At 41.6% G+C, this 25,361-nt stretch overlaps 1 protein-coding gene across 3 annotated transcripts in view; it reads left to right on the top strand.

Annotated features, from left to right (window-relative positions):
* sema6a (sema domain, transmembrane domain (TM), and cytoplasmic domain, (semaphorin) 6A) overlaps window positions 1-25,361 on the top strand; it is a 105,011-nt gene that overhangs the window by 49,445 nt on the left and 30,205 nt on the right. For all 3 annotated transcript variants that reach the window (XM_031727303.2, XM_031727305.2, XM_039620661.1), the window contains exons 4-11: window positions 8,268-8,328; window positions 9,628-9,690; window positions 10,326-10,427; window positions 18,072-18,162; window positions 19,484-19,603; window positions 20,101-20,189; window positions 21,865-22,082; window positions 23,731-23,862. In XM_031727303.2, the coding sequence (XP_031583163.1) occupies window positions 8,268-8,328; window positions 9,628-9,690; window positions 10,326-10,427; window positions 18,072-18,162; window positions 19,484-19,603; window positions 20,101-20,189; window positions 21,865-22,082; window positions 23,731-23,862 (876 nt within the window). The remainder of the gene's footprint in view (window positions 1-8,267; window positions 8,329-9,627; window positions 9,691-10,325; window positions 10,428-18,071; window positions 18,163-19,483; window positions 19,604-20,100; window positions 20,190-21,864; window positions 22,083-23,730; window positions 23,863-25,361) is intronic.

Raw genomic sequence — 25,361 nt, 5'->3', positions numbered from 1 at the left:
CATGTGTACTTTAGATGTTTAGCAGCAGAGTCACGTTTGGTAAAAGCAATAATTTGTTCAGTGAGAGACGGACGCGGGAGGACTCGCATCCCAGAGGTCCATATTTCATGGTCAGGGTACACTGTGTACTCCATTCAGAGGGAATTCATCATGGTGCAGTGGGAGATTCATCATTGTGATCTTTGCACATGTGTGTGTGTGTCAGAGCAATATGGTTTTGTCTGTGTGTCTAGGTGTGTGTGTGTCTTCAGCTGTAAACAAAATAGTTCGTCACAAACCTCCACTTTCATGAGAACTGCTTTTTAGTTTGGAAACTTTGCAAACTAAGTCTAACCTAAAAGAGCCTCACTTACTTAAACATTTATTTTATTGTTTTAATACTTTTTGTTTAGATCAAGTTCTTTTGGGATATATTTTTTCTAGTTTCAATGACATCTTGGCAAATTTTGTTAATCCTGTGCTCCCCAGTGAAATTGCTGGACTCTGGAGAATGTTTGATTAGGTAAAACAGATCACCAAGACTTTCTGTTTGGATGCTTTAAAAAAGCCGTTGTTCAAGGTAACCACTGGTTTTGCCAATTGCTCTCCACAACTGTTTGCCTGCATCCAACTAGAGACTGCCCAAACCTGTTTGATCAACAGACTATAAGCAGTTTCCAGTACCAGACATCTCATCCCTTGCCTACAGATTCTCTATATTCATAAGGAAGCAGTCTTATTAACACTCTTTTTTTATCCCCTCACAATGTCTGACCACCTTTATTTGGAGGTAAATACAAAGGATAAGGGCAAAATAGTGGTGATAATCACTCACTGCTCAGCAAAACTGTGTGTGTGTGTGTGTGGACATCAAAGGCAGGTGCAATACTTCAACCTTGGATGAAGAAGTCAGTCTAGAAATTTCAGAATTGCTTTCAGAAGATAGACGTATGTTTTTAAAAAAAAAATTGATTTGGCACATAAGTTAAACTGACACGGATATTTGTTTAAAGTCTGTACGATCATGTCACGGCCTGTTTCCAATATGTCGTTTGCCTAGTGTTGCCAAAGGACGTGATGGCTGAAACTATGAATAGGTGTCTCAAAGGTTCACGCCAGCTGGAGAAAAGACATGCAGAGAATGATAAAGACAGTCCATACATGCTTGTGCTTGTGGGTATGTGTGGACGTGTTGCTATATACCCTGCCTTGCGAGCATATCCTAGACCTCTCCACATGCAGGGCATAGTCGCCATTCCTAGGCCACAGTCAACCTTCACCATGGTAACACCAACCACACTCTGTTTACACCCCTCTATGAGGCTGGGAAGCATGGGAATCAGAGAGACAGAATGTGTGTGTGTGGGACGCACAGAGAGAGAGAGAAAGAGAGAGAGTGATCACCGTGAGTGAAAGGCCAAAACTTGTGATTACAGCGAGACACGCTCACAGACGCACACTCAAAAATCCTGATTACCTTGTCTCCGTTGAATCCTCTAGAACAGCCATGCCTCTGTGGCTGCTGTTCTTCCCTGTTGGGTCTCTTTGGGTCTCGCAGTGGAGGCCACTAGAGTCTCTATTATTGTAGCTCCACCAAATCCTGTTAAAACCCACTAATGATGGGGATTACACGGTTGCCTCCTCTCCCTCTCCTCGCAGCACCGACGACATCCAGCTATGTCCACCCTCTGAACCAACTTTTGCAGCTTCGGTAATCATAATCACCTGAAATGAAAATTGGAACAAGTTTAATTTCATAAAATAACTCTGCAAGCATGTAGAAAAAATGTCCTTTCACCCATTCTTTGGACATTTGCTGCGGATCATATAAGAGAAATATTTACACAGCCTGGCTGGAGTATACTCCTGCACTAGAATTAGTGCCACATTGTTCTCGTTGCTTGTCTGGTTAGCTAGTGAGGAGTATCCTGGGTGATAGGTGCCTGCAAAAGGCACTGAGATGCTACAAAACCTTTATGATAGTTTATATGAAAATGTATGGTATCCTGATAAATGCACGTATAGAATATGAATTTAAATTAATGTAGTTTATAGGCAAAAGTTAAAACTATCATATCGTAATGTGTTAGACAACAGAACATCCTGAGCATTATTTTACTGTACGTTAACAATTTGCTTAATTGCATGTTCTTAGAATTGGGCTACACAGGCAATTCACAATTTAATTACAAGGGAATAAAAAAACAATTAATTAAAAATTAGGAATGACAAACAAAATATTTCCCATACTGAGCTCCTTGGAAGTTAAATGTAAGATTACTGGGTAAGGTTCATCTTATACTGTGATTATGCATATCTGCTTAATTGTTCCAAGAGTGCACCCCCAACACATGCCCCTTACCATACTGAAGCAGCCACGCACAAAAAACACACATACATTCACATACAAATACACACAAAAGGAAAGGTGGAGGGAATGCTGAAAACCATAATGAGAAATTCAACCTTCGAAAAGAACAACCTGCCTCAGCCTGGGGGTGAGTGAACCCTGGCTTGTTGGATTTCATGCCACCACATCACCGAGGGCCTCTCGATGCCCTCAGCCCATTCAGAACTTCAACAGCTCCCTTCACAGCCTGAAGGTGCCTGCTGGCTTCCCCAGTTTCCTCCCGCCTACTTTGTGAAGAGGATTTGAACCAGTGAAAGCCAAAACAATGCAGAATGGGCCATCCTCCACCACCCATGATCCAGTTATGAAGAAAGGGGAATATAGGTGAAGAGGGTGACGAGAGAGAAACTGTGGGAGGGTGGGTTAGGTTTGCGGAAAGTGGAATGGTGGAATAAGGTGCGGGGCGCATTCTAATTGTGTTCCCCTATTTTCTGCCACTGGAGTGGGAGATAGTTTCACAAAGGCCCAGCAGATGGACCGCGCTGGCCTGTGGTTACCCCAGAAGAAATGCGCTGTTATGAAAACGACATTCCTCCACACAAAGAGCCTGTGTTCTCGTGGCCACGCATGGCTACATGTCCGACGCAGACCCTTTCTGTCATTCTGTTGCACTCAATCTCACACTCTTGCCCACGCTCAGTTAGTCTACTGTTCTGACTGGATCATTCAGCTCTTTCTCACTGTGTACCCATCTTTTTACAGTGTCTCCATCTTTGTCCCTAAGAGGATATTTGCATACCTTCCGTCCTACTCACGCATTTTTTGTCCCAGGATTTCGGGAAATGAGAAGCCCACGCCAAGTGATTCACATTGATACCCAATGTATCGCGTTCATCCACTGTCAAAGACGCCTGTTATTTCTCGTTCCTCACAATCTCACGGTGTTTCTAATTTCATCATCTGCACCACAGCGCTATAGAACCGCTTCCTTTGTGTTAAAGTACTGTGCCATCCTCAGACTGTTTGATTTACAGCTGAAAGCGGAAAAATTATGGGAAAGTGAATGACTTGCAGCAAAGCACCTTGTGGATTTTAGCTAAGAAAGTTACTAAAGTTGTAACCAAGTAAAGACCGGGTCAAACGCATTTGCTTTTAAAAAATCTCACTTAACATCAGAACAAGCAAAACTTGCAAAGAGCATGGCAAAGATTTCAAGATGTGACGAGTACCTCTTGAGGAGGTTATTGGGAAGACGAGGAGGAGGAGTCGGCAGAGGGCACGAGACTATACTGCCTAAACTAAAAGGTACAGGTGCATACTGGTGTTTTAAAAACAATGAGAGGTTTGCTAAGGGTTACCTCTCACAGTTACTGCAGCAGAAGCTCCTTGTAAGCACTTTTGAATTCGTAGCTGATTGTTGCAAGTTGTGTCAAAACTGTAACTTTAAACACGCACACTCAAATTGAGCATCTTACAGGATCTGGAGATGTAATTATTTATCTCCCACATTCAGCATGAATAAACATCTATGAATCTCATGAGAAATAAGAGAAAAACAAAACTCCTGCCAACTCCACGACTTGCATGGGAACGATTAGGCTTTTCTCAGTTTCTTCACTACCAAAGTAATCCAGTGATAGTTTTGTGTCTACAGTTACACTGCAGAGCTGCTAAGTGCAGATATTTCATTTTTTTAATGTTGCCAATTTGCCAAACAAATATAGGCCAACACAACACGGCTCAAGTTGTAGCCCACAGTAAATCTTCATTTTTAAAGTATTGAGGTTCAGAAAAACAATAAAGCGTAGACTATACCGATAACATGAGTTTTTATATTCCTGAAGTTAGAAAGAATGGTGAAGTGGTTTGGATGTACGGAGGAGGGATAGTGGATATAATGGGCAAAGGATGTGTAACAGGGAGCTGCCAGGCAGGAGGAAGAATACGGAGAAGGTTCATGGATGTAGTGAAAGACGAAGGCTGGTGTGACAGAAGAGGATGTTGGTAATAGGATGAGATGGAGGCAGATGATCCTGTGTGGGAACTCCTAAAGGGAGCAGAGCGAAGAAGAAATTCTGTGGATAATCTATGTGAGCTAAGAGTCATTATTACTTATGCCATGCTCTCTAATTCTTTACAAAACTTGATTCTAAGACACTTATCTGATCTAAAACACCTGGATTAAGCTGCATACTGCATGCAAATTAAACAGAGTATCACATTTTTCATTCTCATAAATAATTTTACAAGTAAAATTCGTACATCAGAGCGGCAAATGGATTCCAGGCCTGAAAACAATAGACAATAGGACACCTATTTTTGTGTTCACAGTGAACTGCTCAGCACATATGGAAATGGGATGTTGCATAATAAAATTGGTCTTTGCCATACTTTTGTCCCAGCAGAACAAAAGCTTCTACTCACAACAGGTTGTTTAGTCTGTACTGTGCTCAGCAGGCAAGAGCGTCTCTGAAATCAGAATATGTTGCGGGGTTATTCTGGGGGCTAAAATATTTGCAAACCATCAGATGAAATGCTGAAATATATTCAAAGTGACATCTACGATGAAGGTTTCCTATTTTGTAGTAACATAAAAATAGTAGTAAAACATTTCCTGGTTATTTTCCCGAGAGTTTTTCAAATTAATGACTTACCTTCAACCCACCACAATCTGAAAAAGAAAATCAATTTATGCGCCGTTCTCGAAGACTTTAGAGTGTAAAGTTTATATGAAGCCTTTATAATCCAAGAATCAATTTTTTCAGCAACTATTTAAAAAAAGAAAAAAGAAAAATCCATTATTCATTTCAGGTATGTTTTCAAGAAAATATGTCAAAAGATTCTCTGGCTGTGTGAAGATGTGCTGTTTTTCTCAGAACTTATCCTGTTAAGAAAATATGCATTGGATATTTTGTGGGTGGGTTTATATGACAAGAAAAATGTACATTTTAGGGGGTCTATATTGGAGTGTGGGAAACAACCATTTTTTGTCATAACATAAGCTGAATGTTAATCAATTAATCAAGAATGAAATAATAGTAACAGTTTTAAAGCGTTTAAAAGGTCAGATCATACTTCATGACAATAACTAATAACAAATTAGCAACAATGTGACGGTGATGGATCTTGTGTTTTATGCAGGTTTCATCTCTGCAAGTTGACTTTCATATAATAAAAGATAAATGTAACTTGGAATACTGAATGCCTGGAAGGTAGATAATTGATTTTAAAACTTCAGATTTTAAAAAAAATAGTACTGATGTTTACAACATCCAGTTTAATGTTGTACAGATACATGTTGTACTCTGCCTCTGCTTCTTTTCTTTCTTCTGCGTGTTTCATTGATGTGACTCAGAGACCACAAGGAAGTGACTGTGTTGTAATATGAGTTCAGGTGCAGGGCTGAATAGGGGAAAGGGTGCATGTGAAATTTTGTTGGGGTAAAGACTCAGGGGTGGGGGGTTGTTCCGTGCACGTGTGTGTGTGTTTGGAAAGCTGGTGTTGACACAGACACAGCCGCTCCATTGTACTCCCCCATCTCCAGTCAGGATGTTTGAGGAGCGCCTCATCGCTTGGCTCGCTCTAATCTCTGCTGGAACCAGAAACCTGCGGCGGGAAGGCCTCAGCCCAGAGGACTTTGTCAGCACCGGGATAAGAGAGGCACAAGTCAGGGAGAATCGTTGGGATGGTTACTACTGAAAATTATGGAGAAGTCAATTACAGATTGCTCGTGAGCTGTTTTAAAATTGCAGACAGTAAAATAACCCAGGGGATTACAATAAATCCGCTAAGTAATCCTTTGATTTAATAGCTTTTGATTTATTTAGGTCTTTTTCAATATGAAGTTTGAATTTTAATATAAAGATAAAACAAGTTAACTTGCTGAACTTAAGGAGACAAGTCAGAACATTTTAGTGATCATCATCCACTGTTTTTATCACCTCGTGTGTTTCATCTCCATTTAAATGTGTCTCTGTTTTTCCACTATTTTAAATGTAGTGGTGCTGATTTTTATAAGCCAGCTTTTTAAATTTACTCTAGAACATGTAATTCTGACTGCAGTGAAAGGAATACTGAAAAAGGCAAGACCGACTGACCCGGGAAAATCAGTCCAGAAAAATTAGCACCGAGCAGTTCAATGGCAGTGGAACCAGTTTGGCCTAATCAAAAACATTTTGGAGGGGAGATTGTGGTTTTGGCCTGAGCCGCAACAACCTGTAACTTGTTGTTGCTCAGTTTTTAATCACGGCAGACTGCGCAGTGACAGTCAGCATCTGGCATTTGCTTGAGCAAAGGAACTTGGAAGGAAGGCCATGGGATGAATCTGAGTGACCTAAAGCTGACTTTGCTCTTGGCTTTTTTCATGAAAAGGTTTTTCTTTTTATTTCAGCTGAAAGCAATAATCACAAACATTTAGTTATGAGAGGTAATCCACAGGCCAACTTTGAAATGAGTCATTATTGTCCGTAAAAATGGACTTTTGAGTGCGCTGTGTTGTGAAAATTAGTTTGAGAAGGGTTTTAAAAAAACTGAACGTGTGACATTTTTTGTTCTTAAGTGTTAAATGGCAATTTGCTTAACGAATTTTTGTGTATTTCATGACGGCGATGATATTGATTATGTATATTTTTTTATACTGATAGGTCTGATCACTGGACAGTTACTATAGAAACCATAAACAGCCTCAGTATGGAGAAATTAAAAAAAGAGAAAACAGGCATTCGTTTGATGTATTTTACAGTTTCTTTGAGAAATTTCAGAAGTTAAACCGACAGAAAAAACAGGTATTTAGCCCCTGGCCTCTCTGGAAATGTGATGAAAGCTGAAATGTTTTCCTAATTTCAACCACTCTTAAAGATTAATTATTCAATTTAAGAATTGTGGCTGATAATGTACAGTAGACTGGGTTTTATCCTCGATGAGACTGAGGTGGCCCCCAGGAAAGCGATATAAGTGGATTCATTTCAAGATGCCTGTTCCTCCAAAGACTTTATTAGATTTAGTTAATGAGAGAGCAAGGCAGCCAGGCTGGCTAAGCGCAGGTTGGGGAGCTGGAATATAATTAAGCCGTGAGTCTGATGATGCCACTGTTACACACTTTGATTAAAAACACGTTCAACAGCTAATCTTCAACAAATTAAAGTGGTTACATCGTTTGGCACGGTCACCTTTGGTTCTCTCCTTAAAAGAAATAAACCAGCTTTCCTTTCTGACTCTTCCGTTCATGCCACCTCTACACCTTCTACCTCCCACCTCTACACCATTGTATTCCCCCTCTCCATGTCCGCACCCCAATTCTCCACGGTAAGAAGGTGTAGCGGCACGGCTGGTCAACTAGCCATGTCTGTCTGTCTGAGATGTAGTTAACCCTTGTGATTTTTATGTCTTCCATATGCCCTGCTGGGGCCTTTATGGCCTGACTGTGTAACACAGGAGAAGCTTGTATATTTCCAGGCCAACACACATAAGTCTTCTTGTCTGAGCTATAATGAGTGTTAGTATAGATTTCCTGTGGCTCAAACACTAGGCTTAATTGACCTGAACAGCTCTGAGTGACTTGGCACCTCCCGTCTCAAGCCTTCCCTCCTCCCTCACCCCCCACCAAGACCTTTCTCTGGGACAAAGAGGCTTTTGTCCCCAGGCCTGCGCCACGGCGCTCCGAACCTTTGTTGACTGTTTCTGTCTGACAGAGCAAATAGATCTGGCCTCCTTTTGTTTATTGTCATTTTTTGAAGTTTGAACAAAGTTTATACAAAGCCCCATTTTCTGACGCTGTTTGCTGCCTGCAGGGGGAAAACAGAGAGGGAAGAAAAGAAATGGGTTTATTGTTTGTTGAATTTTGACTGTCTGCTGCTGTCTGACCTCTTCTCATCTCTCCCTCTTCTTTCTCCCAATCTCTTTCTCCCTTCCTCACTCGCTTTCCCTCAATCACTTGCAGGGATCATATATACACAGTGGACACAGACACTGCCAACAGTGAAGAGATATTTTTCAGTAAGGTGAGTGAGACGTCTGCCTCTTTGAGGATGCGTTGTTCTCTGCGTGATTGACAGTGTAACCTCACTCTGACTGCTACAGTGTGTACGTATGTGCATGTGGGTGCATTTGTGTGCCTGCCAGCAGTCTTACTCACCCGCTCACCGATTGGACCTGGCGCGTTCGCCATGGTGACCCTGTTAAGAAGATTATTTAATCAATCAGCTAGCTTGCGTCATCCACGCTCATCAGTGGGACAGCGAGAGGTCTGATGGGTGCGTAACGGAAGCTGAGGGGACAGTGGAAGAAGAGCGAGAGGGAGGAAGGAGAAGGGGGGAGGAGCAGGAAATGGAGAGCAAAAGCAAACGTTAGATGAATAGCAGAAGAAAGACAATATGGATGCAGAGGTGAAGAAGATCCCATTGTATAGTTTCAAATTATTCAAAAAAGGGCCTCATATTTACATAGGGCCTCGACTGTTGTAACCCACTCTTTATTCCATTTCAACCACTCTTTGCTAGCATCGTTTGCCCTAAACATAATGCATGCAAACAGAATTCAGACAAGGCCATTCTCGTGTATACAACAACCAGCAATCCTTCCACCTCATCCACTTCAATGTCAGAGCCTGGCAAGTGGGTCTTAATGAGAGCAGGCTGCAGATGAAAGGCTGGTGGGAGACGCGCAGATTGATTGATGACCGAGGGTCTTTAATCAGTGGCTGAGCTCCAAACATGTTGTACAACAGCGGCAGGTACATAGTGGTCTGAACCTGCGGCTGGGAGCTGACCCTCAGGTGACACAGGCCAGGGACAGGCGTGGAGTGTATGTGCGTGTACGTTTGTGTGCATGGCTATAACTTAAGTATAATTACCCGTATGTCTGTTTGTAGTCGAGTGACAAGTAAAAGAGGGCTGATCCACAGGTCAAGGCAGTGCGTGTGTGTGTGTGGGTATGTGCACACGCAAAGATGGCAAGCCTATTAATCCACAGATTTGTCCACGGATCTGTCCTTGGACAGTCTGTTCTGATCCGGGGTCAGTATTGTATTTCCTTCCCTCTGGCAGAAAATTCAATGTTCAAGGAGGTAAAATGATCTCCAAACAAACTTAGAATAAAGTTTGCCTCAGAGCAGGTACCCCATGAGAGAAATCAATGATGTAGAATCTCAAATGATGATTATTGATCTTAATATAGATAGAGTTATTGAGCTCCATAGTGCCGTCTGTTTTTTCCCCCTCCCACCTCACTGTTTAGCCTCCTTTCTTTGTGACTCGCTCTTTTTCTCTTTAGCTTCAATTCACTTCCATCTTTTTCTACAGAAAATGACATGGAAGTCCAGACAGGGAGATGTGGACACGTGCAGAATGAAAGGGAAGCATAAGGTAAGGAAAACACACACACACACGCTCAAACACACAAACACTGCAGCTTCCGTGCTTACACCCGAACATCATTTGTAGAGCAAACGTCACTCACGTTTTTCCCCTTTTTTTTAGTCAGTCACACACTGTGCATGGCAGACAACCTGTAACTGATGTAATTGCGCACAGTCTCTGTTTCATTGTCTTTCTCTCTCTCACTCACACACACAGACACTCTAACACACATTTTAAAGACACAAGATCCTGAAGGTGCAATAACACACTTCTTGCAGTTCATATAACCTTCTGCTGTCAGAATTTATAGAGCATATCAGTGGGAATCTTCATATCTCATGGTTGTATAACTTAATTTTTTTCCTGAACTTAATAACACTTTCATTATTGTTTGAGAAGACGTTAAATGGCACATTAAAATCTCCTGCGGATTTGCCTTTATGTGCCGTGATCAAATGCATGTCACGATACTGTGTTTGTTACATATGCCTCTCCCTGCTCACCGCGTGCCACATGCTGCACTTCAAAAGACAGAAAAGCAAAAAAATAACAGCCCACATGTGGCTACAGATACAGATGTCACCATGGACTTCCTTTCTTCTTTTTCTCTTTCTTTTTTTCCTGCCCTGCTCTCCCCGAAGGATGAGTGTCACAATTTCATCAAAGTCCTTCTGCAGCAAAATGAAGACACCTTATTTGTTTGTGGAACAAATGCTTTCAACCCCTCCTGTCGGACCTACAAGGTAGGAAAACACACACACACACACACACACTTTTGTTTTATCTCAGTGACATTTTTCACATCTACCATATACAGAAGGTTTCTTCAAATTCCTCTCCACTTTGTCTTTTTGCTCTTTCACACACACACACACATAACACACACTTATAGGATTTTTGACCCCAGCCATGTGAGAGTTTAGAGGGGGTGGGCTATGGAGCCACGGACATAGATGGATGACTTTCACAACTCAGCAGGCCGTCCTCCTGTGCCTTTACCTTCAGGTGTACTTTGACAAACTCAGTTCAGAAGCAGAGAAAACTACTCAATCTTACCTGCTTTCATGCATGCTCGCACACCGCCAGATCTGTTTTAACCTTTTCCTGAAAACATATTTCCGTCCATATTCAATTTATGGAATAGCTTCAAGATTCCTTCAGGAAAAGTAAAACCACGAAAAGAAATGGTGCATTTTATTTCCTATGAGTCACTAAGGAGAGCAGAGGTACACATTAAGATTGACTTAGTGCACCAAAATAGAGATGCCAATAAAAAAGCAGATACAGAGAGATGATTAAAGTTTAGCATACATGGAAGCAGATGGACAAACGTTAAAAGCAGATGGGCTGTGTTCAAACCTTTTTTATTTGCTGTTGACATAAATCTGATGTTTCTGATGCTCCAGTGTGAAAAAGTGAACACAATTATTATAGTCTTAGTTCGTTCAGCTTGGTTGACCTACTAAGTTTGCTAAGCAACAGTTGAAAATATTGGAAAATATTACAGTGTTAATTGGTATTCATCTAATTTTTTTTTTAGCATACTCTATGACAAATCTTCTGGAAACCAACCAAAGATCAGTATCAGAGCTTTAATCATAGTAATACTGTACAAATACTATGGACTGCTGTCCAGACAGACCCAGTATGAAGGACACCGTACAGAAAAGAAAGAATGTGGGACAGTGGGACAGTCGGATAGACATGCAGACAGTAATAGAGACAAAAGGACAGGGAGACTTAGTAGCAGTCCTGTCCTGAAGGGTGTTGTTCTGTGGTTTATAAGGATGTGTTGTGATGGTCAAAGCACACAGAGATGTTATCTAGGTGGCCTGTGGGGAAAACGCCCCTGCTTTGGTTCAGCAGATCTGCTTACCAGAAAAGCAAGACATCTTCGCTCCACTGCCTTTGTGGTTCAGCATGCTAAGCACACAAAGTGGACGTCTTTCAATTCACTGACTCCTCCAATAGGGAAAGTGGAATTTATGTCTCCGCATTTATCAGGCATGGTTAGCTTTTATAGCGCCTCCGGTTATGGTTTCAAGGTTTGTGTTTTAGCTGTTACTGCACTGATGTCGCTGCTAGTCGGCTGAAGTTAATAGGAAGGGAGTGTTGTACATCAGTGTGAGGTTTGGTAAAATGACTCCACATTTACACGCAGCCTTATATGCACCTGTGGTATAAAAATTGATGCTTTTTATTGATCAATTATGTTAAAAGTAAAACTTCAGTCAATAATGGTATGATAAAAAAAGGCAACTATTGTTCTTTAAAGAAAACCGATCATTAAAATTCATGTTTCGTACTTGCTCAGTCCGACCTGCCCTACCTTACCCAAGTGAATTTATGTGTTTGCAACTGCCCTTCCACACCCCCTAAAACACTCATGTTTAGTTGAATAAAATAGCCGTTTTAGCCAGGAAACAACTGAGTTATTACCAAAATCATTACAAGAAAGTCTTGACACCTTTTAAAATGCAAAAAATATGACTGATTATGGGCGCAAAGATACAAATCCACACGAAACACATATACGAGAAAATGTGCACCCATGCAAACACTGACTGTGAACTGTGTACATTTTAAAATAGGCATCTCACTCTCTCTCACACACACACACACACACACACACACACACACACACACACACACACACTGTACTGCTGGCAGGCTGGCAAACTCTCTGGGCAGATACCAGGCCTTTGATGGCGTGCTGGGCTCATCCACTTCGCTTGGTCAGAAGTGTATTTGTGTGTGTTTGTGTGTGCGTATATGTGTTTGTGGTTAAATCCACCTTGGCCACAGTTTGCCTCTCCATCTCCCCAGTGTGACAGCACTGAAAAGAGCTTCTGTTTCGGGGCCAGCCTCATCCCACATTAATCAACAGTGCTGCGAGGGCAAGCGGGAGGGAAAGGGAGGCATGGAAGGGGAGAAAAGGTGGTGGAAGACAGAGGAGGGAGACAGAGGGGGCAGGCAGGGCAACCGCCCAAACCAGCAACACCTCATGTTGGTTTTTGTGTTGGTTTTTCCATCAACCCCCTGCCTGGTTACCTCTGATTTTACCTGTCTTTGAGTTTCTGTCATTTATTTTTTTTAAACAAACCTACCAATTTTCTCTCTTTATTAGCTGCTTCTTCAATTGGTGGTGTCAACATTTAAAAAAAACATGCACTGTCACAGATGCATTCATATAGAAAAAACACAGGCAGACACCTTGGCAGCATGGCACAGCCCTCTCCCTTAGCACCACACAGCACCCAACTCCCTTTTTTCTTCTATTCATCCTCCCTCCTACCTCTCCTCTTCTCCAGCCAGCCTTAATCCCCCCCCCTCCACTGCTCCCACCACTCCGCCATCTTTCCCTCTGTTGCTTTCTCCCTCTGTCACTCCCTTGCTGTGTTGTAATAATAAACACTCCGTCCAGCTGGGCTGATATATGACTGGAGTCAGTTTCATCGCCTGTTGCCGGGTGAAGCAGGGGGAATCAGTGGGGAGTCTTGGAGGCAGCGACTCCCAGGTGATGCGTTTTAGACCTGATACCGGCGAACCGAGGTGTACTGGGAAATTTCATCCGTTCCAAGTCTTTGCATTTGAAATGACGAGGTGAAAATGCTTCCATCCATGCCATTTTTTTTGCTGCAGCTTTCCCAGAGGCTGTCTGACTGACACGTAATAAAAAACAATACAAATTCAATACAATGCAAAAGCATTCATTAATTAATGAATAATTCTTCAATAGTAACCTTACATAATTAACAAAAGCAATTGTTATATTTGTGTAATGATTCTTCAGTAAAGCGTATTCAAAAAGATCAGTAATTTTAGTTTATATATATATTTTTCCCCCCATGAAAAAAAACAAAACTAAAGACGTATCTCTTTCAGCAGCTGCTGGAATTCCTTGAATTTCCTGCTCTGGTGTCGGGGAAAGTTTTCACCCTCCCACTGCTCAGAAACAGGTTGAAGAGAAATGGGCCATGACTATTAATCTCCCCAGGAGATATGTCCTTGTTTGGTTTATACAACTGCTCCTGGTCCAGGTGTGAACTTGTGCACTTGACCTTTATAGATGTGGAAGGTTGTTGCAGGTGTATGGATTGCATACAAATAAATTTTCTGGGTCTAAAAGCGTGCTACAAACTTTAGGTCACCATGTAAAAATGTATCAGTATGCCAGCACCAGTATAGTCTGACAGTGGCTGGCCTTTCATGAGGTGCCTAAGTCATGCATTATTTTGGAAGCGCAGTTTTGGAAATGGATATGTCTCAGTAAATATGCCCTTTACTGTGCTTATTCTTTTAAATAAACAAGTCTGTGATATTTCAAGGAAGCTGTTCCGAGCAAACACTTAATAAGTGGGACGCCGGTTCAGTTTACCCTATGTTTGTCCTCAGTAAGATTTCACAAATCCCCCAGCAATGATAAATAAAGCCCATAAAAGCGTCCTCATAAAAACAACAGAGACATGGAATCAGAACATGTCCCTCACCCCCCGAATACTGGAGCTGATGCTGAACCAATTAAAACACTCCTGATGGGCATGTTTTGGATCTACATTGTATTTGTCTAATTAATTAGCATATAGCCTATGGAAAACACCAATGCGCTGTTGTAGTAATTAATTCATCTAGATGCACTGCGCTCCCAGCCAAGGTTGCTGTACATTCTTCTGCTAAGCTACAGTAGATCCCTATAGATCAGTGCGCTTTTAAGGCGGGCCTGACAAAGTGTGACAGCGCCACTGTTCAAATTACTTTGAATTGTGCTCCCACTAAGTTGAAGCACTTCTTTCTTTTTTGCAGCTAGTGGAGTTGACAGTATAATAACATTTTCCTGGTAAACAAGGTAAAGGAATAAGAATCCATCTGGCCGCTTAGACATCAAATTTCTTCATGGTAGCGTTTAAAAAAACATTGCGGTTCAGTGTGGCAGCTTTATAGATTTCTTTTGCCCTTTCAAAAAAAACCCACTGGTTATTGCTTTAGACAACGGCATGGAAGTCGGCTGTTGTTTCTCTTCACATGCAAACTTGACAGGAGACTGAAGCCATGCGCTATCTGCGGCCGGGTTGGGAGTGTCTTCCCCTGTTCAAACGGCAGGAATAGATTAATGACAGCCGGCCAAACCCAGGAGACAAAGGTCACTACCTTGGTGAAATCCAACGGAGGAGATGGAGTGCTGGGGGTTGCTCCTTTGGCATGAGAGATATGTGAGTGTGCATTTGTGATGTGTCAGAGAAGGAGGGAGTGTTTGTGTTAGGTAGCTGACACAGAAGCTGCTGACGTTTCAAGCTTAACTAAGTTCCCATGTCACTCTGTACTAGAGATGGCACGATACCACTTTTTTATGTCCGATACCGATACCGATATCATAAATGTGGATATCTGCCGATACCGATATGAATCCGATATAGTGTGTTTTTTAATCAATAAAACTGTTTTTTTAATATCTTGCTGCATTTTGTATAAGTTCATACTCAAGTTTAAATAAACAACAACACTAAAGCTATTCTGTTATACCTGTGTGTAAAAAATACACCTCGCCCAAAATATTTCATAGTTCAGCAACACTGATCAATCTAATAAACTTAAACCTGCTCCATCCTCCCTATTCTGGTATTTTAAAGAGTACTTAGCAGAAATATTAAGCAACCTAACTAATAGGGTTGCAAACTCCCAGCAAAAAAAAATAGGGAACCACCCCCCACCCTCCACCTCATGATGCTTAATCGATGTAATCAACTTTAATTTGATGCAGGGTGAAAAAAAATGCACAGAAATAAATTATTTTTCAAGAATAATTAAATAGATTCAACATCTTTCTTCTACAGAATTGCAGACTGCACAGATGGTACCTTCCCAAAGGAAAAAGTACTATAGCTTACTAGGGTATATTAGACTTAACAGTTACTATATACAGTAATGGACTTCTATACATTTTACATCAGATTAAAACTTTGGGTGTAAGATTCAGATAATTATTTATTAAAAGCTAGACATTTTAAATGAGAATAAGAAAGAAAAGTATGTCTTTGTGCCCCCTTTTCCCTGTTCATGCCCTATCGGCCCCCCTGGCTACACTTTGCTAGATCCGCCCCTGCACAGTTACCAGCCGTCAGCTACATAGAAAAGGATCCTGGTGTAGAAAGTAATATTAAATAAATTCTAACAACAGCTTATCAAGCTTAAACGTGCTGCTGTTGTTCAGCCGCTGGTTTCCTCTTTCTGGTGCAAAGTGGGCCAAAAACAAAGAAGAGAGACGGACTCGCGACAGAAAAGCCGATCAGCTGATCATTAAGCAGTTTCAGGATTGAAGCAGCAGCAAGAAGAGGCAGTCGCTCCATATATCACTTGTTAAGCTTAACGTGGGAACGCTTTACAAACATTCAGAGATGAACTTACACACTTGCTTTACTTCTCTCTGGGATAACTTCCTCGGAGATGAAATGCTGGTTTGGTAGCGAGGCTACAAATACACACAGCCGCTCTATCACGTGATGCATACTGCTCCGACATGCTACGGTTATGAGCCGAGTTACGCCGTGTTGCAAGTTTTGTGAGGTGCTTTTTTGATATTTAATGGATCGGATTACATTTTTTATTTCCCTCCGATATCCGATCCAGTAATTTAGGTCAGTATCGGACCGATACCGATACGTAATATCGGATCGGTCCATCTCTACTCTGTACACACAGACGCTGTGATTCAGTAGACACACACGACCTTCAGCTACTCACGTCTCTTATGATTAACTCAGTCTAATCTATAATTACAGCCCCCTCCCCCCAATCTAATAACAATATATGTCCAGCTTGCTTCCATATATTGTCCTTCCACAATTTCTGGAGAAACAGAAGGAATGAGAAATCGAGAAATACACTGCCGCTGGTGGCTCTGTGTTTGTTGTAAAAGGTCACTTGTAATATTCTCTGCCAAATCAGCCTCAACAATTTCTCTGGCAAGCTTTTTCAGCGTTGCGCCGGAGTGTGTGTGTGTGTGTGTGTGTGACCTTTTTAGTGGGCAGATGATAACCGTTTCCGCCGAGACAGGAATAGAAAACAAAATGACCTGTTTAGAAACCAGAAAGGGCGGCGTAAGCAGTTTGCAGCCTTGGCAAGCTACGGACCTCTTTGTCGAGAGCAAGGGAAGCAAGGAAGAAGAGTATGGGATAGATAGAAGTAGCGATAGAGAAGAAAAATGACTATGTATTTGTGAACTGTTGGCAAAGTGTGTGTATTGTAATCTTCTTTGACCTCAGCTTCTGGTCAGCGCAGCGCAGCTTCTCCTCTGTGTGCATGTGTGTGTTTTCCTGAGCTTAAGCCATAGAGAGTGTCCTGAGGCATGCTGGGGAAGACAAGCCTACCCACGGTGGGATGATAGTGACCTCTCACCCACATCTGATTTCTGCCATGCTCTGCCAATTGCACTGTAACCAAACTGGACTCAAAACAACAGAAACTTGTCTAAATTCCAGTTCACAGTGATCAACGCACTAAGGAGGCACAAACTAGCACTTTTTAAACAATGGACAATGGCTCAAAATAGTTCTAAGAAACGAGACTGCTGAGTGACTGAATAACAAAATTGAATTACTTAACTCACAATGCTGAGAAAAGACAACTTTCAGATTGTCTAGGGGCAGAATTAAAATTAGTATGTCTTATGAAATATACAAAATCAGGAGGTAAGCATTGCCCAAGGAAGAGCTCTTAGCACATGAAAAAGTTTGTGCTGCAAAATACGACTTAAAAAACGGCACCGTATGAGCTCGTATTTAAAACGTACTCTGGTTTTGTGAAAAATTCTCACATTCCCAGCTCAGGGCTGTGTGCTAATTTATTTTTCCTCTGCTCATTTTTTCCTCTTCAGAACAAAAGCTCAAGCTTTAGAAATCAGGACAGGGGAAAGCTGTAAATGGGCTGAAGATCGGTCTTGAGGGTCATTATAACGCTTCTTTAAAATGAGTACAGCTGAAGGATAAAGGATGACAGGGGAAGCGAACCACTACTGTGAAACGTGTTGCTGCGGAAATGTCTTTTTTTCCCCTCCGTGACAGTTTTGAGATTTTCCCAGTTGCTTTGGCAGCCCTCAGCAGGACACCAGAATGGCATACAAGTGATATTAGTTAAGGCTACACTTAGATGGATACACTCCCGGGCTGCTTTTTGAGGGCTATTTTATTATGACTCATACTTCAACACTTTTTAAGCGCTGCCTATAGTTTTTGATTGTCTTGACATTTGGACACATTTCCTCTCCTAGAGTTTTACCTCCAACTGGGAACCAAGACTTCCTAAGTTTTTTTTCAAGTACATTGTTTTGTTTGACACCGCACACCACTTTGTTTTGACCCTCTCTTGACCTTTCATCTCATTCCTGACCTTAGATTGACACCTTGGAGGCTCAGGGAGAGGAGATCAGTGGAATGGCGCGCTGTCCGTATGATGCCAAGCACGCCAACGTTGCCCTCTTTGCTGGTAAGATTAAACATTTCTGCGCATGTTAAACTGACAGCGATCTATAATGCATTTAACATTATTGTGATTTTCAAACTTCAGTCACTGTCCTTTGGGTTGAAATGAAAGAAACACACGTTTCCATGAGGTTAAAATAGTTTATGTGATATTTCTACTCTTCATTGGATGCCATGAGGCAAAAACATTAATCCCAATTTTCTCCTATCTGCAGTTATTTAACGCTGGAAACAGTTTGAGCTAGATGGGAAAGTTGAGTGTATTTGAGTGAAGGATTAGTTGCGGTTCTATTTAATATTCTTCTTAATACCCTGCGGTTTACTCTAATGGCAGTACTCTGACATGTCAAAAAAGAAAGCCAATCTATGTTACATGCACTAGAGCAAGTCATTCGATTTGGAGCTACATTGCTCTTCTTATTGGAGCCTTTTGGAAACACTTTAATAGTACTGTGGTAACAGATTCATCTGTCTGCGCCTTCTATTGTACTTCTCTGTCATTCTCTTTGTCTCTCATTCACTTCCATTCAAAATGCTCAAGATTAAAATAAGTCGCAAATGGATGTGACCAGAATGAGTCAGCTTTCCGTCGGCGTGGTGAGATTCTTCTGGTGCAATGAACCCACGGGCTGCTAAAGACATCCAGTCCCTATACACATTTGCTGTGAAGCGATTGTTGGCAGTATTGATGATCTGTCCCTGCCGGTTTAAAGCAGAGGACAAGAGTAAATGCCTGGCTTGACCAGTTAATGTGTAGCAGAGCTGCTTGGAAGAAGCTGGAAGCACTGAGTAATCAACAGGGTTCCTCTGACTGCTATCCTTTCAATTATGTAGTTTGAGTTTCCACTGTGGTTATAGCTGAGGCAGGCTGAGGTCATGCTAGCGGTGGATTGTGTTTGTGAAGAATGTGTGTGTATGTATGTGCATGTAAGCGTGCGACTTTGGGTTTCTGTGGTGCTCGAAGACTGTATGCGAGTGCAGGGCTACAGTGTTTGTGCTTTTGGAGAGTGTTTGCAAGATTGGCCAATTACAAATGTTTAAGTGCGTACAGCCTGTTTGTTGTCCATCAAAGAGCGCCTTCTGTTTGTGTGATTCATTCATTTTCCAGGTCTGAATCATCTGAAACATGTTTGTGTATCTCACCACAGGGCGCAGGAATCTCTGGGTGGCTTTATGCATTTCTGTCTTGATTAACTTTACTCTCTTCACCTTTTTTCCTTTTCCTTTATGTCTCTCTGTGTCTTTGGCTTTTTGTCCATTCCCCTCCCTCTTCGTCTACATCTTTCCTCCTTATTGCGCTTTCTCCCTCTGTGTTCGCTCACCAGATGGCAAGCTGTACTCGGCCACCGTAACAGACTTTCTAGCGATCGATGCGGTCATCTATCGTAGCCTTGGAGACAGCCCGACTCTGCGCACTGTCAAACATGACTCCAAATGGCTGAAAGGTGAGTAGGGGACACAAACACAGTCCCTGTGGTTGGAAAGTGCCAGGCTGACTGACAAGTTAAAGAAAAAAACTAGGGTTCGGACATGCATGCTTGACCACGTGTTTGTATTTTATGATTCATGTGCAAACATGTGTTTGTCCCTCTGTGTATGAATGACGGTATGAAGAGCTGGAGCGTTTATGCTACATGCTCTGTTTGATGCAGTTATGTTGCCAACCTGCACAAGTAGTGTTGAAATTACTCTGCCCTGGGGAGAAACAAGCACAAGTCCAGTCTGTCAAAACTCAATAGAGAGATCCGCCTTTTCTTGCATGTGAATTGTTTCGCTGATATGATGGATGATAGTTTGAGGCTCTCAAGGCTCGCAGTCGCAACCTTTCTGCATAATATGACAGATATTCTGGCTGTTTACTGTGAAATATGGTGTCAGGACTGTTTTGTCACTGCAAAAATGCTTCTTTGACTCATGATAGTTTTTCTTTTTCCCTTCGCAGAGCCCTACTTCGTCCAGGCAGTCAATTATGGAGACTTCATTTATTTCTTCTTTCGGGAAATTGCTATGGAGTACAATACAATGGGAAAGGTAAGCACAGACACTATTGTTTTAAACTCTAATCAGAGGTGACTTCCTATTTACAGGGAGAATCAGGAAGTGCCCAAGGAAACTAACAGGATATGGGTATCGCGTAACGGGAAGGAGGCTTTTAGGAGCAGCAAAGTGGACAAACCCTTTTCCAGCAACAGATAAACACTAGGCAGGAAACAGCACCTAAAATAGGTTAAAAAAAATATATATGGATGTCTTGAGATCCCATTTTAAAGTCTAAATATATTACTTGAATTGCACGTCCGCATCCGTCCTGCATTGCTCCCATTTGGCCTGCCCTCTCAGTGTTTCCCAAGAGAAACCACCCAAGTGTCTCTTAGAAGTGAGACAAAGTATCAGAAGAAGAAGGGAAAAAAAACCCAAGCTTTTCTCAGGTATTACACCATAGGGACAGAAACGTTTCTGTTAATCTCTTCATTTCAGTTTTGGGCCCTGTCCTGCAAAAGTTTAATTGGACACCAGGTAGAAGAAAATATGTTATGCAAATGAATCACTCTTTTTATATTGTGCCGAATAAATGAAAGAAAACACATAAGAGAGAGTGAGAAAGACAGAGGGGACGAGATGAGAACAGAGCGGAGGTAACATAGAAATAATGGATTCACTGCCAGAAGTGACAGCCATGTGTTATTGCAGAGCATGAATACAGATCAGGCCTCTCAATCTGCCGGGTGTTTTGAAAGCAGTGTCAGTATAATTATGTATGTGGTGGTAGAACTGATGGCGCAGAGAGCAATTTAACATTTAGTGAATTGATATCTCTTTATTATTATGAAAAAGACTGGCCTACCCTGACAATGTAAACAGTCGTTTGTGCTTTATGGCAAACTGATAAATCCGCTGTGGCAAGTTGTTTGCTTTAGGTTTAATGTCGGGTTGTTACGTTGTTATCTAGAAAATACAAAAGGATAAACCTTTCAGTGCACAAGTGAATTAAAAAGCCTCGACTAAGGCATTTGTTTGGCGAAGCGATGTGTATATTTGGACCATTTATGTATATGCGTGTATCAAGTCGCTCACAGATTAGCGAGTGCAGAAATGTGACCCACTGATACACTTTGTGTAATCTCAGTAATCTAAAATTTCACACTGAACGGGCCTGTGCAGGTTCTAGAGTCTTAGCTGGAATTGCTGCATTGCTTAATTCATATTTGTGCATGGTTCAATGGGAAAGCGGAGGGTCGTGGTGTGTTTGCAAGAGTGAGGGTGTGTGTGTGGTTGTCTGTGGGTGTGTGAGTAGGGATCTGTTTTAAATGCATGTTTGTTCCAATTCACACCATCAATTTCAGTTCAGGGCAAGATTTATAGCTGTTAAGTATAGTGTCACAACAACTAATTACAATTCTGGCTACGTGAACTTACGACAGAGTTGTAATTACAGAGCTCGGGCCTATTTGAAGCCGTATACTTTAAACTTTCTGTTGCCAGGTGCTGACTGTTTAACAGCATATCAAATGCACCACTTTTCTTCTGTCTTTAATTTGCTATAAAGTGACGAAACCCTAGATTAACACATTGTGGTGTACCTACAATTTCTCCCATTCAAAAAGGCCTTATAGCAATAAGATTATCGATGTGAAATGTGTGACTGTAGAAATCTCAAGGTGAAATCTTAAGCTTCTTAAATATAACCCACGTTTGACTTCTTCAGGTGGTGTTTCCACGGGTGGCGAGGGTTTGTAAGAACGACCGAGGCGGATCGCCGCGTGTTCTGGAGAAGCAGTGGACCTCATTTTTAAAGTCTCGCCTGAACTGCTCCATCCCTGGCGACTCCCACTTCTACTTCAACATCCTGCAGGCTGTGACCGATGTCATTCACATCAATGGGAGGGATGTAGTGATGGCAACTTTCTCCACGCCTTACAACAGGTAACGACGACAGAAGGTAAAAGTAAACAAGCAGTGAAAAGTGAGCAATGAACTGGTTTTGCTGAGGGTATTTTTTCCAGCGTTTCCCAGCATCTCAGATAAATTCACATGCACCAGCACATGAACTTTCCCTTTATTAAACCGATTATCTTTCTCAGTTTGAAAGACATTTTGAATTTCATCAACACTTTGACAGTCTGACCTTTGTTAACGTTGGTAGCGTGTGTCCCTGCCGTGCCTCTTGGCGGCGTGTAATTTCTAAACCCACTGGGTCAACATTCACATCTTCTGTCAAAACAGCGTTGTTGCCCTTTTGACATGCAGGTGCTTAATCTTATTTTCCCTTTTATAATTCATATTCTGCACGGCTTTCATGTTCGCAGTCAGTGGGAGTTTTTATCTAAATTGAAAATTACCACAAAGCCATACAGCTTGGCTGATAGCTCACACATATTGTAATTTTCCATTTTATGGCTGCTTTTTAGCAGATAAGACAATTGCTTGTGACAACGCAATTGAGCATGGTTAATGGACATTAAAACCCAATGAAGCAGTGCCTCTGAAAATTTCTATAAGCGGGAGTTTTGATCCTAGCATTAATTTTCCATTTCATAGGGGGTGAAGGGAGCACATTCAGACAGTAGGCAGCACTCAGGGTTTTGTGTCATTCGATTGTCTTGCTGAGTTGCTTCACGGCCCAGACTTTTGCTAACCGGCCAGCTAATTCTGTCTCGTTAGCAGCCCGATATAAACAGACATATGACTGTCTAACTTTTTGTACATATTCAATGCGGAGGGTAATTACTGTAATTTAGTAGCTAAGACAAGAATTAACAGCTTTCTGACCTTGCTCTCAATAATGCTACCCTTGTGTCTGCTGTCTTCCAAATGTCTACATGATGAGTTTAACCCATGATGTAACAGCATGGAAATCCAGCAAGCTGAGAGAGAAAGAGAGGTTTCTTTCTGTAAACAGCCCTTAGTTTTTATTTCTGGACAGAAAAAAAGCATAAAAAATAGAAAAGTGACTCAGTAATCTGCTATGCATTGATTTCACACAGACACAAAGAAATCAGTGGCTCCACTGCAATCATAAGATGGGTATTTTTCCCCTTAGAATGAAAAGTGATAATAAGATAATCTGTTGCCCATATTTGGCCCCAAGCGTGGACTGGTGATGAACTTTGATGCCTGGAGGCTTTCGGGGAAAGTCAGTGTTAGAGGTTACTGTAAGGGAATGTGTGAACTCATAAATCACTACATTCAATAACACAGAAGTGAATGCATGATCAGAAGAGAACAAAACAAATAAATGCTTTTATAAATGAAAACATTAATCAAATTATGTTAAAAAATAGAGAAAAGTGTAAAGTGTCTTCTTGTATACCTAAGGGAAGTGAGGATAAACAACGTGCCTCTTTTTTTTTTTTTTAATCTGGCAGAACCTTCACAACACTCAAAACTTGACTGTATCACCCAGTGTAAACAGGCAACAGCTAAAATAAGCCATCCTCAAGGGATTTAACCCTTCTGAAAAGGGATTGTAAATCCATTTTTCTGTCTCCTGGTGATAGCAAGGTGTTTCTTTGATATGCTCAGTCAAGAGGATTGTTTATTTAGTTGTGTGTGCTTGTGTGTGCCGTCGCAGTATTCCAGGTTCGGCAGTGTGTGCCTATGACATGGCGGAGGTGGCCAACACGTTCACAGGGCGTTTCAAAGAACAGAAATCACCAGACTCCACCTGGACACCTTTTCCTGAAGAGAAGGTTCCCAAGCCAAGGTACAGCAGCAGTTAATTAACCAGCGAGCACACTTGCATACACGCAGGCACGCACAGGATTTAAGGCCGTCTCACACACACGCACACACACCAGTCACTGAGTGTTTCTCTTCCTGTGTTTCTCCTCATTCCTGGCTGTCTCACACGTGCACGCACAGACAAGATATGTAACTATGCAGTCAATTCATAAGACTTGTTATACCACAACGTGATAATTATCACATATTCTTAACTCATGTTGCCTCATATTTTAGTGCATCGCTAAATTCGTCAGAAAATGCTCATCATGTGTCAAATTGTGTCACATGCAGCACGCACCTACTCATGTAGAGACCACCTTTCTTCAAAGTTGCACTCATATCCCATTACCTCACCTTACCCCTGCCACCGACACCTCACACGCAGCTAATTTAGTATCAATAAACGAAGCATGACATCATTTTACAGATGGCTGGCTAATTCCACAAATGTACCAACCTGATCAATCTCCCATCTATTGCAAACTAATTAGTGCGCTAAGAGATGCTCTCCTTTCCTCCAGAAAAGAGAGAGAGATTTGCGACAAAGATCTGGGCCATGATAAATGTGTGTGTGTGTGTGTCCCATATGGCTGAGGACACAGTTCCTCACCATCAGAGAGTCCGTACTGTATTTTGTGCATTAATCTCCATGCATTGTGTGAATGTGCGTATCTGTGTGAGTTCACGCACTTACCTCAATTAGCATGTAATTACTTGTTTATGTTCAACAAGGTCAGACGCTTCAAAGAGCAGGTACAGCCACCATTGTTTTTGTAGTAACTGATGTGATTGATTTCATTTCCATCCCTTGGTTCTTTCAGACCTTTTATCACTGAGCAAACAGACGGAGAGTTGTAACAAAGCCACCTAGGTCTGGCTCCGCAGCAGACTGTTACTCCATGTGTTAGACACTCATACTGAATCATTTACAGATTTTTGTATTTAAGAGATGTCTGCTTTCATTCTGCTGCCCATATGCGCCCCGACGTAAATGCAGTAACAGAAATGTTATAATTCTAGCACAAACTATTATTCTCTTCTTTTACAGTGAAGCAGTAATAAATTTGAGATTAGCTTAGCATTAGAATCAGCTGACATGTTTTTCTATGGGGTTCCCTAAAGTCCTGTAAGTTGATGTTTATATCTGGTGTGCGCAAGTTATTATCTTGCGCACCCGAGATAATTTGCTATAAACGACTTCAGATGCACACAGCCGCCATATAACACAGAAAATTCTGCTAATCATGTTCAGCCCACAAGGTAATTTGTTGTAAATTCACATGCGTCTCTAATGGCTTTAGATGCACACAGCCACTATATAACGGAGATCACTTATCTAATCAAGTTTTAGTTTGGCACCAGAATGTCATACAGTGAAGGTCTTGTATGTAAACATGGAGATTTCATTATCACGAATGAATTTCTATTTCATACAAATCAGCAAAACTTTCACTGCATCATTCTGTCAATAAAATTCTA

This window comes from Oreochromis aureus, linkage group 12 (assembly GCF_013358895.1).
Source record: "Oreochromis aureus strain Israel breed Guangdong linkage group 12, ZZ_aureus, whole genome shotgun sequence".
NCBI classification, from domain to species: Eukaryota; Metazoa; Chordata; class Actinopteri; order Cichliformes; family Cichlidae; genus Oreochromis; species Oreochromis aureus.
Note: the sequence above shows the minus strand (reverse complement) of the source record. Positions and strands in the feature narration are given on the sequence as shown.